This window comes from Netta rufina (genome assembly GCF_964035555.1).
Source record: "Netta rufina genome assembly, chromosome: 2".
In the NCBI taxonomy this organism is placed as follows: Eukaryota; Metazoa; Chordata; class Aves; order Anseriformes; family Anatidae; genus Netta; species Netta rufina.
The window spans coordinates 18,102,063-18,120,330 of NC_140124.1; the positions used below are offsets into that span (position 1 = coordinate 18,102,063).

The following is an 18,268-nucleotide window of genomic DNA, read 5'->3' on the forward strand; positions in this document are numbered from 1 at the left end:
GTTTTTACAGAATACAGTTGGGTGACAGGGCTAAGCTCCTTTGAACCAGTGATTTTTCTTCAATTATTTCAGTCACTTCCAGTCTCCCACTAGCACATTTTGAAGTCATCTCTACAGGCTGGCAAATTGAGCTGCATCTAGATGAATTAAAAGCAGTTCTTTATTAATGACTTTTTCTAACCTCATGCTTATGTTAGCTCACAGTAACACATGGCCAGACTGGAGAGGCCACAGATCATTTAATTCCACCCCCTTAAATATCAGTATATACAAGCACTTTTGTGGGAAAATTTCACTGTATGTTAGCTATTTAGAAGCAAAATATCCAATATAAGTTAGTCATGTAGGCTCCTCCTTCTGTCGTACACGGAGGGAAAAAAAAAAAAAGAAAAAAAGACTGTTTGCCTAAAGAGTTACTTCTCTCATCTAAAGGTAAGTTTCCAAAGCAGCAGGATTACCCTCCAGGGGAGCCATGCTCTCCCTACTGACTACAGTGTAAACCTAGATGACTAATATCTGCCATACATCTGCACTTCAGACAGCTGTTATAAGATAAAAATGAATCTTGTCCCTAATGATCATTGTTGTTAATGTCTAGCCACATTGTTTTTCTGTGGTCTATGACATTTGGTATGATAAAAAACTATGAATGTTTTGTTGTTGTTGTTTGTTTGCTTTTCCATATGCTCATTCAAAGAGTTAAATCCCAACTCCATCATAACTCACTGCACTGCAGGAGCAACCAAGCATCATCCTTTTTCTATTAAAAGATTCATAGAGAGCCCAAAGAAAAAGCACTATCACAAGGCTGCCTTCTACAACACTCCACAATATGAAAAGGGAATGGAAACAAACACCACGTAATTTTTTAAACAAATACTGTGCTATTTATGCTACATATATTTACAGGAGATATAATACAGGCCGAGTAAGGGGTGAGATACTTCGGCCAATCTATATCCGAACCAGACCAAATCAATAAAAACGGGCCATCCCATGACACAGGTTAAATGAATAAATCTCTGGAACTTGGGGCTGCAAATAAACAGGGAATATCCGTTATCACACAAACAGGAATATCTATTAAAAGAGCTACCCGCCTTTCACCCAGAAACCCAGAAATTTGGGAAGGAACTTAGAAGCTTTATTTCCAGCTCTTGAGTTAACACCAAACAGTGTATCTAACCCAGTTCTCAGGTACACTGTACCATGGGGCCAAGAAGCTGGGGATGGGATTCACTAGCAAAGTCTGCACAGAGATCACACCTTGGTCATATGATAAAAGTAACAGTCACCACCTTTGGAGATGCTTGTTCTTTTATTTTTCCTGCTGTATATCAACCGAATTCTGTTTCCCTACTTCCTTTAACTCACTGTGAGTACCACACAGCATGCTTTCTTGCAAAGCATAGGCTATATGTCATCCATAGCATACTGCCAACCAGACTCAGACCTCACCCACCTCTATTAGCCTGTTTGTAAGAATGAGAGCTTCGACATGCTCCTTTGGATTTTCCTTTGAAAATCAATTAAAATTAAAACAATTAAAGCACACACAAAGCCAGAGGCTAGAACATTCCAGTTTGAACTAACAACAGAGACAATTATTAGATTAAATTCCTCAATACTTGTGCTTGAACACAGATGTCAGAAGTCTTTATTTCCCTATAGCAAGACTTCTTTTCATATTTTTAAATTTATTTACAAATCAAGTGTTCTTAAAGTGGATACTTTTTACAGGATCTTGAAGTGTATCACAAATGGCAAACCAAAGGGACAGAACTCCTTAAATCATTACATAATCCGAGAGTTGCAAACCACTGGGATTTCACTGTATAACCCTGACTAGAATAAAAAGGAGCTCTGCATTATTAATGATCTCTGTTTCCTTTCTTTGTTTCTTTTTCTTTTCCTAAGACTCAAGCAAAGACACTTACTCTGAAAGCTGTTCACTGAAAAGATGTTGGGATGATAGAATCCAGTCTTGCAAATACATTTGTAGGCTCCAAGCACAAATCCAAGGCCTTTAATTGGCATGCACTGTGAGAAAGGAAAAAAAAAGAAAAGTAATGCAGATGACTATACAACCATATACTGAGATATACATTGAAGCATAAGTAAAACATTACAAGATCCTGTGAGCAGACTTCTAAGAATGAACAGGCACCCCTTCCAGTCTGACAATATTTATTTTCTCAGGGACTCTTCCCATAGCCATATTTTACTCCAACTTGTTGGTTTTGTTTGTAGTTTGTGGTTTTTTGTTTTTGTTTTTGTTTTTATTTTCATTACTATTGAACAGCACAGTTACAAACAAGCCTGTCCCATGACAAACCAGCCAAGTGGAAAATTTGAGATTTGTCCCTGTGAGGTGTCCCATTGCCAGGCTCCGTCCACACTGCATCTTGAGCATGGCCCTGAACCTGAGCCCAGGCCCCAGATCCCACTTCTACCATGTGTTGCTTAAGTCCAACGTGAGGAACACCAAAACAAATTTATGATGGTGACAGAACATCTACTGTCAGACCGCTTCTGTACAAGAAATAGGCTATGGCTAGCACAGAGGAAAGATATAGTTTGGCAATGTGAAGGCAGAAACACTGGTAAATGAATTTTCCCAATAATGCTTATTTCACTTTACCATATCAAATTAGACTGCCATCCTAAATGCCTTTCCCATCAGCATAGGTACTAGTATATAGATACTATACCAATACAGGTACCGTAACGATATGCCTCTGTGAATAAGAACTAGACAATCATATTTCTTCAGTGAGCAACTGAGTGATTTAACTAAAATATCCTCTGCCCTCTCAATTCCTTAAGTGTATGCTGCTGTATGCTTGTTTGCTGCTGTCTGTGGCTTCAGAATAAGTATAAATCTCTGCCTGCCTGTGGCTGGGAGGAAGATGCAGGGGACAGGGCTAAGTAAATAAGACACAAGTTTTAAAAATCAAATGCAAACCGTGAGAGGACAGTCCATGCTGACATTTAATAAAAACTCCAGCATTCATCTCAAATTTCAGTTTTGTGACATAATCCCTCCTGATACTCGGAAAACCACTTTGCTTCTCGTGCCCTCAGGTGGGCTGAGCAGTCTTTTCTCATGTGTGTGTGTGTGCAGTGCCAAGCTCAGCACCTCAGTGCAGGCCAGCAGGTGCTACTGGAAAGCAACAATAAGAAGGAAATCAGTATGCAAGAACACTGAAAATTCATTCAGCCTTTACGTAAACATGAGAGGAGGAAAGAAAGGAAAAAAGAAAAGGCGCAAATAATTTTTCTTCTCACTTCATCTTCCACAGAAATGTGACTGTGACAAGGTGAGGGACAGGAGACATCAAAGTGAGATGAATGTGTAAGTCCAATGACAGCAAAACCTCTTTAGCCATGAACAAAAAAGCAGCTAAAGAAGGAAAAGAATGTGCAAATTCCATCATCTCCAGCCCCTTTCAGTCATCGTGCTTCAGAAACATATTTCAAGGGAAAATTCTGTTGTGGTTTTCTGGCTTTTTTTCTTTGTAAGATGAATGCACATGCTGCTAAAGATAACACATTTGCTTTTGGAAGCCAAGGAAGAAAAGAGCTAGCTTCAACTGAATCCTTCAAACACCAGAGCACCCACAGGACCACATCTATAATCTGTTCTCACTGCAGAAATTCTTCATATAAAAATGTGGCACAGCCTCGTGAATCTGCTCTGCATTAAAATAAATGTGTTACTGATCACACACATCCAGTAATCACACCAACAGAAGTTCATAACCTTTTATTGTTTCTGACCAGCCAACAACCTAAAAATGAACAGAGGATTTCAAACACCGCTGTCTTCCTTTGGTGTAAGATATTACCCATGTTTCTTGTCTTTGGCAGCTGTAATGTACAACTTAAGAACCATCACTCAAATTCTATTTCTTGCAGTCCATAAAATTCCATGCAAAGGTATAAAAAGGATCAGTCTGGTGAAAGAAAAGGAGGAGGGAAAGCAGGCTTGGATCCCTCCAGAAAGCAGATACAGTTTCAAACTGTGAAATTGCAGCATGCTCAGAGATTACCAACATTTCATGGAAAGAGAACTATTTAAAGTCTTTTTTCTCTTTTTTTTTTTTTTTTTAAAAAAAAAAGAAAAAAAAAAAAGAAAAAGAAATTTCAGCAGTGAAGCACGAAGAACGCAAAATACCATGTGACCAAATAAATAGGAACTATTCCTAGAATGAAGAAATTCCTCTCTTCTTGAAAATATTTTATAAATTACTCCTGTATCAACCAGCAGGGGCAAATGTGACGGAGATTATGGTCTTCCTGAGGTTCTGCAGCCCATACAGCCCAGCCCAGCAGGTTCCACCTTGACAAAACAGCAAGATCATTTAATGTAACTGGGAATAGGACTGCATTTCAGATAGCTCCTGTGTTGCTCCTGGGTGCTGGGCACTGGGAGCATGGGGACTGAGCAGCTCGCAACAGACTTTGTGGACGGTGCCAGTAAGATTAATCTGCTGCTAGGTCACACAAGATTTGATCCATATAGAACTTAGCAGTGGAAAAAAGCAAGCCTGAAAAATACCTACCTCCACATAAGCAAAAAAGGGAAGCATAAAGCTGACCTGGTTTCAGATTTTATCATGAATGAGAAAGCAAAGCTGTGGGAATAAAACCACTGTATTTCTGAGTACTGTTCGTTCATCAGTGGTCATCAGCTTTTAAAAATTATGCCTAATTTAATTCTGTCTCTTCTGTGTGCAACAGCAAGTGCCTAGGCAAACAGTTAAAGATGTAGAATCACAGAATCACAGAATTGTCTAGGTTGGAAGGGACCTCCAAGATCACCGAGTCCAACCTCTGACCTAACACTAACAGTCCCCACTAAACCATATCCCTAAGCTCTACATCTAAACGTCTTTTAAAGACCTCCAGGGATGGTAACTCCACCACTTCCCTGGGCAGCCCATTCCAATGCCTCACAACCCTTTCGGTAAAGAAGTACTTCCTAATATCCAACCTAAACCTCCCCTGGTGCAACTTTAGCTCATTCGCCCTCGTCCTGTCACCAGGCACGTGGGAGAATAGACCAAACCCCACCTTGCTACAGCCTCCTTTAAGGTACTTATAAAGAGCGATAAGGTCACCCCTGAGCCTCCTCTTTTCCAGACTGAACAATCCCAACTCCCTCAGCTGCTCCTTGTAAGACTTGTTCTCCAGGCCCCTCACCAGCTTCATTGCCCTTCTCTGGACTCCTGTAGGACAGCTACAGTGTGCCTTCCCCTGATACTCCTTTCAGGACATCCTCCTATGATTGGCACTCACATTGCTTTAACTTCCAGCCATTAGTTCTTATAGATTGCTTGGTAACAATTTACAGCAGCTTTGTAACCTTTGCTAAAAAAAAAAGTTACAGTTGTCTATTTATTCCAGCACATTTATTCCAGCTGTCTGTTCCCGGGTTTGCAAGATTTTATTTTCAGCTTTACAATATTTGTATAAGAAAATGATCCTAAGTTTAACATACTATGCTTTTAAACTATAGTCAGCTCAAAGAGTAAGATATCGATTATGTACCCTGAAATTTTTTTTATAAATGAAAATAAATGGGTCCTGAATCAACACAGACACACCATCTAAGCCAGCAGAAAGAGCTTGCATTGGTTTAAATTTTCTGCTGATTGTTGTAAATGACAAAGTTGGAGAAATCTAACATGATAAAGAATATATTTGTTTGGAAAGAAAATTGATTCTTAGCATAAACTGTGCAATTGCTTTGGAAGTCTAAGCCAAATCTTCTGGCATAAAAGAGGCAAAGCCATTCATCAGATCTGACTGGACAGAAATCAAGTGACAAAGTATTCAGCAGATGCACAAAGCAGACATCACATCCATGCAAGAAAACAGAAGTGGAAATGACAGCAAAAAAAAAAAAAAATAAAAAAAAAAATTAATAGCTTAAAAGAAAGTATGTGGCATCATGTGCTATATCTAATTTAGAAACTTATATGAACCACCAAACAAATGTAGCCTGTGACATTCTCAACCTGAAGGATAAAACCAGTCATTTTAGAATTACAAAAATTAAAAATTAAAAGAAGACTAAAAATAGAGCCAGCCTTGGCTTGGGTGCTTCAAATTTTTCAAAGCACGTGAGCAGCTTTTTCTGCATGCACAGAGTGATGAGGATGTCTGCCTTGGGTAAAGTCGACTCCTTGTTCAAGAGTAAACACATGATGGATAAAATTTAACAGAAACAGTACAAATAAACACATTTCATCACTGGGGTTTGTGGCAGCATGTGTAAATTCTAGAAAATACTCTGTATGTAGAGGTCAATTTGGGTCTGGCATATAAGAGCTGCTGAAGCAGAGGGGTGTCCCACGAGACCCCAGGAGCTCCTTTCCCATCCTGTTTGCCATGTGTCAGGCACGTTCATGCAGGAAAATAAATGAAAGAAGATAAAAGAGTAAAAATCCATCTGCTGAAGTCAATGACAGTTTTGTCATTGAAAAGGCTTTACCTATTACATTCTCTCACTTCATTTATCTGCCAAGAGCAGGGTTGCATTTTTAAATGTGTTTGCAGCCTCCTCTGAAGCGCACAGCATCCTTGCACCCCAGGGCCTTGTGCACACACCTGGGAGCTGGCAGCTTGCCTCCAGGCAGCTAAGCCTTCAGTTTAGCTGCCTTCAGCCTGCTAACAACAGTATTCACAAGGTTTTTCTCTTCAGATACACCATTTCGCTTCAAAAGGGAATGGCAGGGCTGGGCACTCCATAACCTATATACCAGGGTTACTTGGTAGGCTCCCGTAACTTTTTCTCCTCAATGACACTGAATTGTTATATACCAAGTCAGACAAAGCACGCCAACAGCTGATCTGATTCAGCTTAAAACAAAGTTAGGAGTCAGGAAAATATCTGTCTCAGGTGAGTAACCAATGGCATGAAGCTTCGCTAAAAACTCCACTCTGCATTTTAATGCAATTTCTCATTATTCTGATTTTGTTCAGCCATGGGACCAGAGTGAGCAGTGATAATGAGGAGTCTCAGCTCATTCATGCCAATAATTATAAGCTACATGTGACCATTAAGGCTCTAATGCCTGATTTTTGTATTAATCTTAGCTATGTGTCAAAACAATCATAAAATGGAAGAAGCTATTCATGTTACCTTTTTTTATTAGGACACTTTGGCTACTACCAACAAGAACCCCAGCCCTAAGGAATGGCCCTATTTGGGCTCTGACCATCACTCCCGAGATGCCAATGCTAACAGCAAATAACCGGCCAAATGTAACAAAAAGTGCTAGTGAAAATGGTAGAAATGGCACATTTTGCAAAGAGAAATATATTTTATAATATAGATGATATTACAAATCATGGTACTTGCTTAGAAGAGGGTGAGAAGGGAAAACGGTGAGCACAGCAGTGCTTGAAAGCAGGTTACCTGCAGGGGGAGGGGGCTAAGCATCAGAAAACTCATCTGCAGCATTCGTCATACGTACGGGGAACCCAACCTCAGCCTGCAAATGATGCTTTCCACAGTCCAGATCACAAATACACAATTACAGCCATTTTCAGAAGATGTGTAGTTTATACACTCAAAGGCTCTGAAGCAATGACAGTGTTTAAGGCAGATTTTTCATTAGTGCTGAAAACAACTGCGCAGGCAACAGTCAGGCTACTTTTAGGGGGAAAAATATCTCTTTATATAACAGATTGGAATTGCCATTGGTAACCTGAATATCATTTAAAAACATATCAAACTTTGCTTCTGATGGATACACTATACAATAAAATTACCATTTTTTCCTCTCCTAGAAAACTAACCTGCAATTACAAGGGAACCTGTTAACAGACACCATAGGGACTGATAATTGTATAGCCATTAAATAATGCAGCCTGATTACCTCGGAGACGTTTTCTCAGGGCCAGGTTTCATTCATATTGTGGATAAATTAAGCATTTTTACTGGTAGCATGGGTTAAAGAGAACTAAGAGAAAAGTCTAATTCGCTTCCTTATGGTCTTATCTGCATTAAAGAGAATTCTCTTAATACTGAATCTCTTCCCAGAGTTTTTTCCCATTGTTAGGATAATTTCATATTTTACACATAAGCAATACTGGAAATGCCAAACGTTATCTGCAGAAGACCTTCCAGAAGCTGTCAAGGAATACACCAAAATACACACAGGTCCTTCGCCTCTGGACTTCTCATCCTGCCAACTGCTTCTGCATTCATCTGTGACTTGGCAGCAAACATCACAAAAGTTTGCTTGGGAGACGGGCCACACAGTAACACCGGGGAGTAAGAGAGCTTGCCAAATTCTGCAAGAATGTGAGGCATTTCCAAAACCCTTTGGTGGAGGAGCAGCTGGACCTGCTTCTGATTCCCATGCAGGGTGGACCAGAGCTGTCTCTCACTTACTCATGTTTTCCCAAATTATTAACAAACTAGCACTATTTTGCAAAGTCTTAAAAAAAAAAAAAAAAAAAAAAAAAAAAAGCCAAATAACTCCATTTTGTATTATTTATTGATGTTAACCATTTTAAATCAAATTTTCACAGTTGGTCTACGTCTGCCAATAAATGCCATTATCTCCCCTTCTATTACCTCTACAACAATAAAAATGACTTTCATTATGAAATCCATTTTGCACATTCAAAGCCTCGTTAAAAATATTTCTTTACAATTTTAAGAACAGCCATTCATATTCTCTTCTACAGGCTGATAAGAAGCACTAGAATAGTCCGTCCAGGCTAGTAACCCACCATGAGAATTGGGCAGTTTTAGCAAAGAAAGCTCAATCAGAATAGGAAAGAGTAATAGAGGGTCCACTGGAATTGCACTGCTCATCTCACAGGACTGAACATGTCCATCTACAAGATGTTCAACTGAACATCTTGTAGACTGCTCAATTCTTTTTTTTTTTTTAAGAGTTCATCTCTTAAAATTCCACCAGTGTGGATAGCCTGCTGGCCCTACTTTTTGGAAAGGAAAAACATTTCTTACAGTTCATCCAAAAGCTACTAAATAGCTGCTACAATAAATCATTAATTTAGATGCTTAATTCAGACAGAGGAATAAAGTGGTGGAAAGTAGCATACAGTGTTTTAATAAGTTAACATGGACAACATTACTGATCCAACACTTTCCAGCCAGCTGCTACATCTGTCCCTTCTATTGCAATTCCCAGCAACCACTACAGCAATTGTTTCTTGACTGTAAACATTATTTTTAGGCTGGTTCCACACACTAGCAAGACATATGTGATCATACTGGCAAGGTGTGGAACAGTTGTATGTGTTTTCCCAATCCACAATAACTTTTTGAACCTTCTGGCTGACTGCAGGCAGCGTGGTAGGGGTGAGAGACTTCCTCAGTTCCCACAAGCTTCGGCAGAGTGACATCCTGGTAGAGAAGAGCTAACTTACCCTTGTCCCTGCTAAGGGAAGAGCTACATCAAGAGGACATGTTCTATTAAACACTAGAGAATGTCCTTACCAACGCCACAGGCACAGGAAAAGGTTTGGCTGCCACTGGTGCCCCTAGACGTCAATTAACAGCAGAAGAAAATGGATTAGAAAAACAGGCTACAATAACCTGATGCACCGCTTCTTTGGCATTCTGTCCATCTTTAGGTAACTAAGAAGCTGGCTCATTTTTCCAGAGGGTTTTACCACTCAAGACTGCCAGGAGTCTTGAGATGAGTCCAGCTATGTGGAGTTGGATAAAGGATGCTCCTTTCATCACAAGATCACTTCTTCCTGAAATTCTACTTCGGTGTTCTGTGTGCAACCTGACCAAGAAGGTGGCTTTGGAAAGGATCTGAATTTTAATATCTTTGCTCGATTTTGCATTATTCTTTCCTTTATATTAGTGCCACATTACACAGCAGTTGAAGGAAAACAGCCACCTCACTGACTGATAAATGAAGACACAGCATTATTTTTCACAAAACAGTCTGACACTGTCTGCTACAGTCTTTCTGTTTGCTTGGTGGTCACTGGTAGAAGAAAACTCCCAGCTAGGTTCTGCCCATTGCCTCTAGAGTTTGACAATGAGTCACCTCACCAAGATAGTTAATTTTGCTTACAGGATAGTATCAGGATTTGAATATTTTTACTTGTCAAACAATATTTTCCACTGTTACAGCCAGGTTTTACGTCCTCAATATTGGGATGTCTCTCAGAACTGAAGTTAAGAGCAATTTAACCTGTGACCTGAGCTTAGATAACTACAAATTCTTCTTGACTACTTTCAATCTCACCACCAGGCTTCCTTCGCAGTTTCACATACTAAAGGAAACGATTTCACGACAAAGTCATCATTCCTCTTCTTGCCCAAGAGCCATGCAGACAGACTGGTGTTGAAGCCCCATCACAAGTTAGTAGCAACACTTCATTACTGCTGTCAGAAAAACTTCCCCTCGAACTCTCAGCACTCAACAGCACCAGCTCCACTTTGATCTCCCCAGGTTAGTGCAGCATCATTGAAAAATTGATGCTGCGTGAGCGCTCATTACAAAGCACAAGTCCTGCAGAGGTGCTGCGTGCCCCACTGTCACAATGAAAATCCAGCACCCAGTATTTGCCAGCTTTACCTGGCTCACTCAGCCTTTTCTTTAACACTAGGCAAGCTTAAAGGGTTTAAAAAATGTTTGGGAAGGACTTGCAGTCATACCTTTGGGTAACAAATTGAAGCAAAAGTTGATAACACACCACAGGCTAGCCCTGCTGGGGCTCTGTGTCAGTGCTATGCCAGGAGCCTCCAAGGAGCAGCCCAGACTCATGAGCATGCCATGGTGCCCTAAAATCTTGGTAGCACCCCCTCCATGGGGACCTCCAAGCAGGGCAGCTTTCTTTTGGAAAAATCTTCAGTATAACTAATCTTTACAATAGAAATATATCTACATTTAGTCAATCCTCCAAGATGTACAGCAATATGCATGCCAAAATCCAAGTTAAATTCAAATATAAGCTGGAAGGATGAAATACATATAGCTCTAACTGGTTCAGTACTCTGCTTTCCCCCAGTTCAGTGATACACCATTTTTGAGTCAAGGTCCCAGACTGGCTGGTGGCTTCACCAGTTCTGAAGTGAGTTAACCCAATGGCAGATGGCAACACCACAGGGATAGGAGAGATGTCTCCTCTTCTCCGGAAGAGACAAGCCAGGTGTCCTCAGCCTGTCCTCACAGGACCCCTTCCAGCCCTTTTACCAGCTTTGTTGCCCTCCTCTGGACACTCTCAAATACCTTAACATCCTTTTGTTATTGTGGAGACCAGAACCAGACACAAAATTCAAGATGAGGCCATACCAGTGCTGAATATAACAGGAGAATCACCTCTTTTGTCAGGCTGGCCATGCTGTCTTTACTGTACCCCAAAATGGGGCTTGCCCTCCTGGCTGCCAAGGCACACTGCTGGCTCGTGCTGAGCCTGCTGCCAGCCAGAATCCCCAGGTCCTTCTGCTGAGCTGCTCCCACTCACTGCCCAGTCTGTGCCTGGGTCTGGCATTGCTCCATCTGAGGTGCAGAATCTGGCATTTGCTGTGGTTGAACTTCAACTGATGACCCGGTGCTCCAATGTATCCAGATCCTTCTGCAAGGTCTCTCATCCTAAGCCTGTCAGTGTTCAAGAGGCATTTGGATAATGCCCTCAGTAACGTGCTTTAACTCTTGGTTAGCCATGAGGTGGTCAGGCAGTTGGACTCAATGATTTTTGTAGGTCCCTTCCAACAGAACTGTTCTATTCTAACCTATCCTATCCTATTCCATCCTATCCTATCCTATTGCATCCTAGATTCCAGCTTGCAGCAGGAAACCGAAGCAAAGCATCAAAAAATCTCTGGAACCAGGAACTCTGCAACTTCACATTCCTTTTCACTCCTGGCAGGGTTACCATGAGTAACGCTATTTGAAAAAGCATGCGAGTGCAAATTTGGAAGCCAATTTCCCAGGGATCATTAAGAACGTCAGAAAATTCAGCAAGTTTATCTGCATTGTAATTACTTCTTTCTCAAGTACTTGCAAGTGGCAGCAAGGTAACGCTGAAACACATGAATCAAAGTAGCCTCTAGGCAGTAAGAGGCATGTATCACCCACCCATTCTATTTAATGAATCTGAATGAAAACAGGGACTCATGAATAACAAGTAACACGGTATATCCGCTGGAGAGGACACAAGCTGGAGTTTTCCCTCTATTATTCAGCAGCTGCCAGAAGCTGGTTCACAAAGCATGATGGACTGGATCTCTTCTGACATCGTTAAAATTAAAAAGGAAATTGTTTTCTATTATTAATTATGGAAGCGTAACGCTTGTTCTCAGAGCTCCCAGAAATGGTGAAACGGCATCTGGTAGCAGCATACCGTAGATGTATAAACCTCAGCAGACGATAAGATGCTTGGAAGAGTTTGCCTCAGACTCAACTAAATGTCAAGTTTATTCTTCATCTGCAAAGCAAGCCACTTTTATTGAAAGCCACTACAGAAATAGCACCAAAGGCCTGCCAGCCTTAATGGGACACACACTTGCACACGCAAAAGCCCACCCTTGCTCTGCATCATCTCACTTTTTAAGTCTCATTTTGAAATCACTTGAAGAGTCTGCAGCACAGTCATCAATTCTCTTGAGTGGATAAACTTCCTGAGACCAGGGAAGTTAAAGCCAGGACAGATGAAGGCAGAATCAGGCTCAGTCCCAAATTCACATATTTTAGTTGGTAACACATGGATATTATAAAGGTGACAATGGAAAAAGAAACAACCTTCAGATTAAGAAATAAATGTTTGGTTAATAATTTCACTAGTCTGCAGCTAGTGGAATCAGATTTTCTTTCATATTAAAAATAAATAATGTGTGTACTTTTTTTTCTAGGCAAACAATTCCAGAAGAATGATGACATTATAGCACACATGGCTTTACATTTTGTGTTATCACGGTCCCCTCTCTGTCCTTTCTACCCTTGTTCTGTTGCAAAGCACCATGTCACCAAGGAAGTGAGACTTGTGACTCACCTCCCCAGAAAAGTCTCTCACATCTCCCCCAGGGACAGGGGCTCTCCATTCAGCTCACTCCCAGCAGAGAAGCTTCATTCACAACACTCAAGAAGCAAGAGAAATCTAGGCACCAGCCTATTTAGTAGCCGAGGCAGTCTCTTCAAATACATCGACCAGTACTTTTCCTAATCTAACAGCACAGATTGGGTCTTCCAGATTTCTGCTCTGGGACTCCTAAAACTCCATCTCGACCACTGACTTCATTAAAACAAACAAACAAACAAACTCCTGAAGGTAAATTGTATGAAAGCGTTTCTGTACAGTAAGTGAATTATAAACTAGCCAAGTTTGAGGATGAGAACTTCTACTGAGCTTTCTTGAGTCCAAGACAAACTCTCCCAAGTACTGTCATTGCCTTATAGTTTTCAGGAAGTTTCTGGATTCTGTATCTACAAGTTTTGGGATATAGTTACCATATTATAGGATTGTATTCACTAATATAGAATTACAAAGCTGTACAAATAGACTATGGCAGAAGCTTAAGGTGAAATTCTACTCCCACTCACATCAGCCTTCCAAGGAGTTAACTGTAGGAAATGTACTGAAAAGCCTAAAGCCCAGAAGCAATGTTTTGAAAGCCCTCAAAAAGGTCAGAAAGGTGAAAAAGCCAAGCACTCTTTATGACCAGAGCCCTGGTAAATGAGAATGCTGTTGACCTGCAGACTCTGTAGGCTCCCAGGTCAGGTTTGGAGATTCTTGATCAGGTTTGAAATGCTCAGAAATTCACAGGCATCTGCATGGCCGCTCCAGGACAAATACTTCAGCAGACTGTCAATGCAACTTACCTACTAACAATTCCTTACATTTCTCTTACCAAGAAAATGTTTCCTTTGCTTATCTACAAACTTTATTTCTGCTTGTCTTACAAAAGATAAATATTTTTCTTATCTATGGACTTCTTCTGGGGGGAGAGGAAGGCTTCCTATTTTGATCCAACTTGCGTATCATCAAAGAAGGTCAAGATTAGGTATTTTATACAGCTTTGCATCATAAGAAATGTCTTGGTGAACCAGTGTAAACACCAGGATATTTAGTCGGTATCTTACCCAAAGGGAAAACAGAGAAAAAAGATAAATAAATAAATAAAATAAAGGATCCTGCTCTAACAAGTAATAACTTGCTGACTGTAATATAGATACTATTACAGTATTGCTGTGACCACTGAGAAGGTTACCTGACAAACTAAATCCTATTTACCTTTTGCTATAACTCTTTGCTCTCCTTATTAGCTCATTTGAGACTGGTATGGTGCTTATAATTGCCCTGACCTGTAAAAAAATCCTGTTAATATTGGCAGTGGTGCTGGTACTGGCAGATTAAAGACACTGAAGTTAATTATATTCAGACTAAAGTAAATTTGGGAAACGTATCTGGATGCGCTCAGCATTTGGCTAACTTTCAAATTAGAATCTACTGTAAATGCACAACTTCATTTCCCCAGTGAACTTTTACAGGCTTTTGTTACAACAATTAGCCATTTTGTGAAGGAAAAGTTCCCTGTGCAGGGACCAAATGTAAAGAAGTGAGCGGGCAATGAAATATCCCCATCAAAAGAATGCATTCTTCCACCAGCAGCAAAGTCAGTTCAAGTGCCCATTCATTCACCTTCAGCTTTCACATGAGAGAAAGAGGAATGACACTCATTTATATACTGCACTGATAAACCTTTTTCTCATTACAGTTTCCACAGCCCCAAGACAGATGATTTAACACAAATACACTTTCACCTGCATTCTTTAGCACCTTGAAAAACTTTACCCAAGTATTCACAGGAACTAGTAGCATCCTGAAAACCTAGGACGTCTCTTTGTTTTAGCTACAAAGAATGTGTAGTGCTTTAAAAAGCTTATCAGATTTACTTATTAATAATGCCCTTTTTTATTTTTACAAAAAAAAAAAAATTATTTTCATCATATTTTCATGCTAAAATATGCTACTATAGCAGTCACTTTGCAATACAACATGTCATCACAGAATCACATCTTAATGTGTATATTCCTCACGTTTTGATTCAATACCTCTGGTTACAAATTGCCAATTTTAAAACTTTTTATGAAAGTCATTGTTGACTTGCTCAGTTAGTCTAATGGATTATTTCCAGTTTTTATTTAAATTAGGATTTGGATTAAAAGATGGCTTATAAATGAGATAACTCTAGTTGTAAGAGCACAATGTAGAATTATACCAAGCAAGATTCCAAGAAAACATAGACACAATTCAATATATCAACGAAATCTGGGAGCAAGAAGGTGGAAATGGGCCCATGGCCAAAAGGCAGCCCTCTGGAGGGCCCAGCCATGCTGAGGTTGGTCTAAAATCTTCTTATTTTAGTTTCTCTCAATGTGGTGCAGTAGAGGAATTTTAGTAGATCCCAAGGACCCCATCCAATATCTTTCTCCCTCATACTTCCCCAACCTTGTAATCTCTGAATCTTTCAGACAAAGCCATTTATCCTCACAGGCAATTACGCTGCTGAACCTCTAACTACAGCTGAAGAATCACATTTGAAAGGCAAACCAGCTTTTAGTGGCATAATGTCAAAAGCGGATGAAAATACACAGTGGTGCATCCAAAAGGACAATTCTTCAGGAAATTATTAGTGGTTATTTTCAGAATCACAATAACGTGCTCAGAGCCACACAGAACAAAAGATGTATGTGGTCTCTGTCACATGAAGTTCATTGTAACAGACACTTGCAAGACAGAATGAGAAGGATCCAATTCAGTTCTCATTGGCCTTTCTTTTAAATAAACACAATTTCAGTGACTCGAGTGCTTCCTGTCACCTCATTGATATTACCTGCTAATGGTGCTAGAATCAAATCCACTCTGCTTCAACCTGCTTCTATGCTTTAATTTATACTCATTTTCTTTAAATCCATTTTTAAGACTGATAAGAAGTTATGAAACCTGAAGAGCAAAGACCCATGTAGCCTCAAGGGCCATCCATGAGACAGGAGAGCAGCAGAATAGAGAAGGACCATACGGTAGGGCCATTTTTACACTACTCTGATTCAGCTTCTGCTGTTATTGCCAATTAGCAAATAACATTCGTTTAGCCACATGATTCCCCAGGTCCTCATCAAATTCCAGCTTTAGCAGTGAATTCTTTCCTAAATGTTTAATACTCTAATTCTCTGTTTTTCTTTACCCACAGCTTCAGCAAACCTCTCTCCCTGCATTTTAGAGTAAACTTGCCTCAGGATGGCAACCAATTGTCAAGTGTTACCACAGAAACTGCTGGATTTCAGTGTTAGCAGGTGAAAAAATCCCTGAGCTATGCCCGAAGTCAGTAAAGTGGCCTCTGGGGTCTCTGAGGGAGGAAAAGAGTTGCCTAATTGTTCAGACTTGAATTATTTTTGCTCGATACTCTATCCATCACACTTGGTGTCAGAGAGATTAGGTACACAGCCTAAACTTCACTGGCAGGACTAACAAAGATAAGATCTTTCCAAGAAAACTGAAGATCATTTGGAATATGTTTGTAGCATCACTTGAGAGTACAGAACATGGCAGTGCGCTGTGCCCTAACCAGTTCACATCTTCTTTAAACAACCAACACAGCTATTACATTGCAAAAAGCTCCTATGTCAAGAAAGCAGTTTTATGGCAAAACTTCTGACAGCCCAGAGATATTTTTCTGCTTTCAGTAAATTAGTCTGCCAATTTTTACACAGCAGTAACCCATATCTGAGCTGTGAGAACGTCACTGTCTCAATAAACATCCAAATCTCTTTGCAGACCGCATCCTCTCCCATTATCTTGTAAACCCACCATACTTTTTAATTCCTTATCTTTCCCACTAATTGCCCAGTGGATTGGAAATGCCATCTGTCAAAGTACAGGCTGTTTGCCCTTTCCCCCTTCTGCTTGCAGGTTGCTGCATCATTTGCTGTGCCTCCAAGCTCCTTGCTCCTTCATCGATCTATCCACACCAATGGGAAGCCTCATGGCAATCCCTGCCACACTTCTTCAGGGGATTTCTTTACCTGTGCAACTTGAAAAGGTGCCAGTTAAAGCTCTCTCTTCTCTGCCTTGCTTCACATACTCCTTCATTCCACTTTTCTTCCTGGTCTAAGACATTTCTTAATTTATAGAAAAATTGGGGATAGGTTGCTGCATGTTTTCAGGCGGTCATCCTGGCACTCAGGCTCATTGCCCAGTAACTGAATGTGTCAGTGGCTCCTTAGAAAGGAAAATCATTAGAATGCTATCCCTATTACAATCATGCAGACTTCAACCAAGATGTTTATTATAAAATCTTGTTCTTTAAAATAACTTCGTAGGAATTCTATTAAATCCATTTTCCAAACACATTACCTCTTCCACAGAGGTAAGACTCCCCACATTAAGACTCTTAACATCGGGTTTGTTTTCTCACTGTTTTCTCTCAGAGGATGCATCATAGCTTTTTATGTCTTAAAGCTAAAATTGAAATTGCTTCTTTGCATATGAGATTCTGTTGTCTTCTTTATATGGGCTTGCTTCTTACTCTGAAACCATCCCACCGACGTTCATGGTAGTTGTGTTGAAGTAAGAAACTACCAAAATGCGCAAGATAATCAAAACAGAGCCCTAAAATAAGGTGCATTAAAAAAGCTGTTATCCTGTTATCTGTGGCAACAAGCACTCCTCAGCTTTTTGAAGACTCATTTACACAAATATTTGAGCCCTCAAAGCCAACACATTTACAAATCATTTAGACATAATCATCCTGTCACTTACATACGGCTCAACAAACATGTCATTGGGGAAACCCTGCAATGTAATTAATGTTGGGTTGAATGACAACCGAAGAAAAACATTACGAGCATTTTCATTCAAACCTGAAAGGAAATATCTCGTATGTCAACACTCACTTCACCAGGAAGATTGATTTTCCCCATTATTATTCTTAATTGTACACATGTAGCCTTCAATTTAATTTCACTGAGAATTTTAATGGTGGCTTGGCAGTAAGGTTTTCTATCTGGCAACGCAGGCAAAAGTTTTAGTCTCAAGAATATACAAGATTAAGCCACATGCCTGGCTGCACAGTTAAAAGACCTAGTGGTCATAGGGGAAAGAAAAGAAAGAGAAAAACTTACTATAATTTTTATGAACCTTCAGTTTTGTGGGTAAGATATAAAACAGAAAGTGCCAGTCCCATTCCATTAATCATATTTTCCTAAATACACTGTCCAGTCTTTTGAAGGAACCATGGCCACAGAAGGCCTTATTTTGCTGT

General features: G+C 40.1%; 1 protein-coding gene across 1 annotated transcript in view; it reads right to left on the reverse strand.

Moving 5' to 3' along the window:
* The window catches only part of GPR158 (G protein-coupled receptor 158), a gene marked incomplete at both ends in the record, with an annotated part of 191,109 nt that overhangs the window by 108,077 nt on the left and 64,764 nt on the right, over positions 1-18,268 (reverse strand). The window contains one exon of the mRNA XM_084282726.1: positions 1,938-2,040. Coding sequence (XP_084138852.1) covers positions 1,938-2,040 — 103 coding nt within the window. The remainder of the gene's footprint in view (positions 1-1,937; positions 2,041-18,268) is intronic.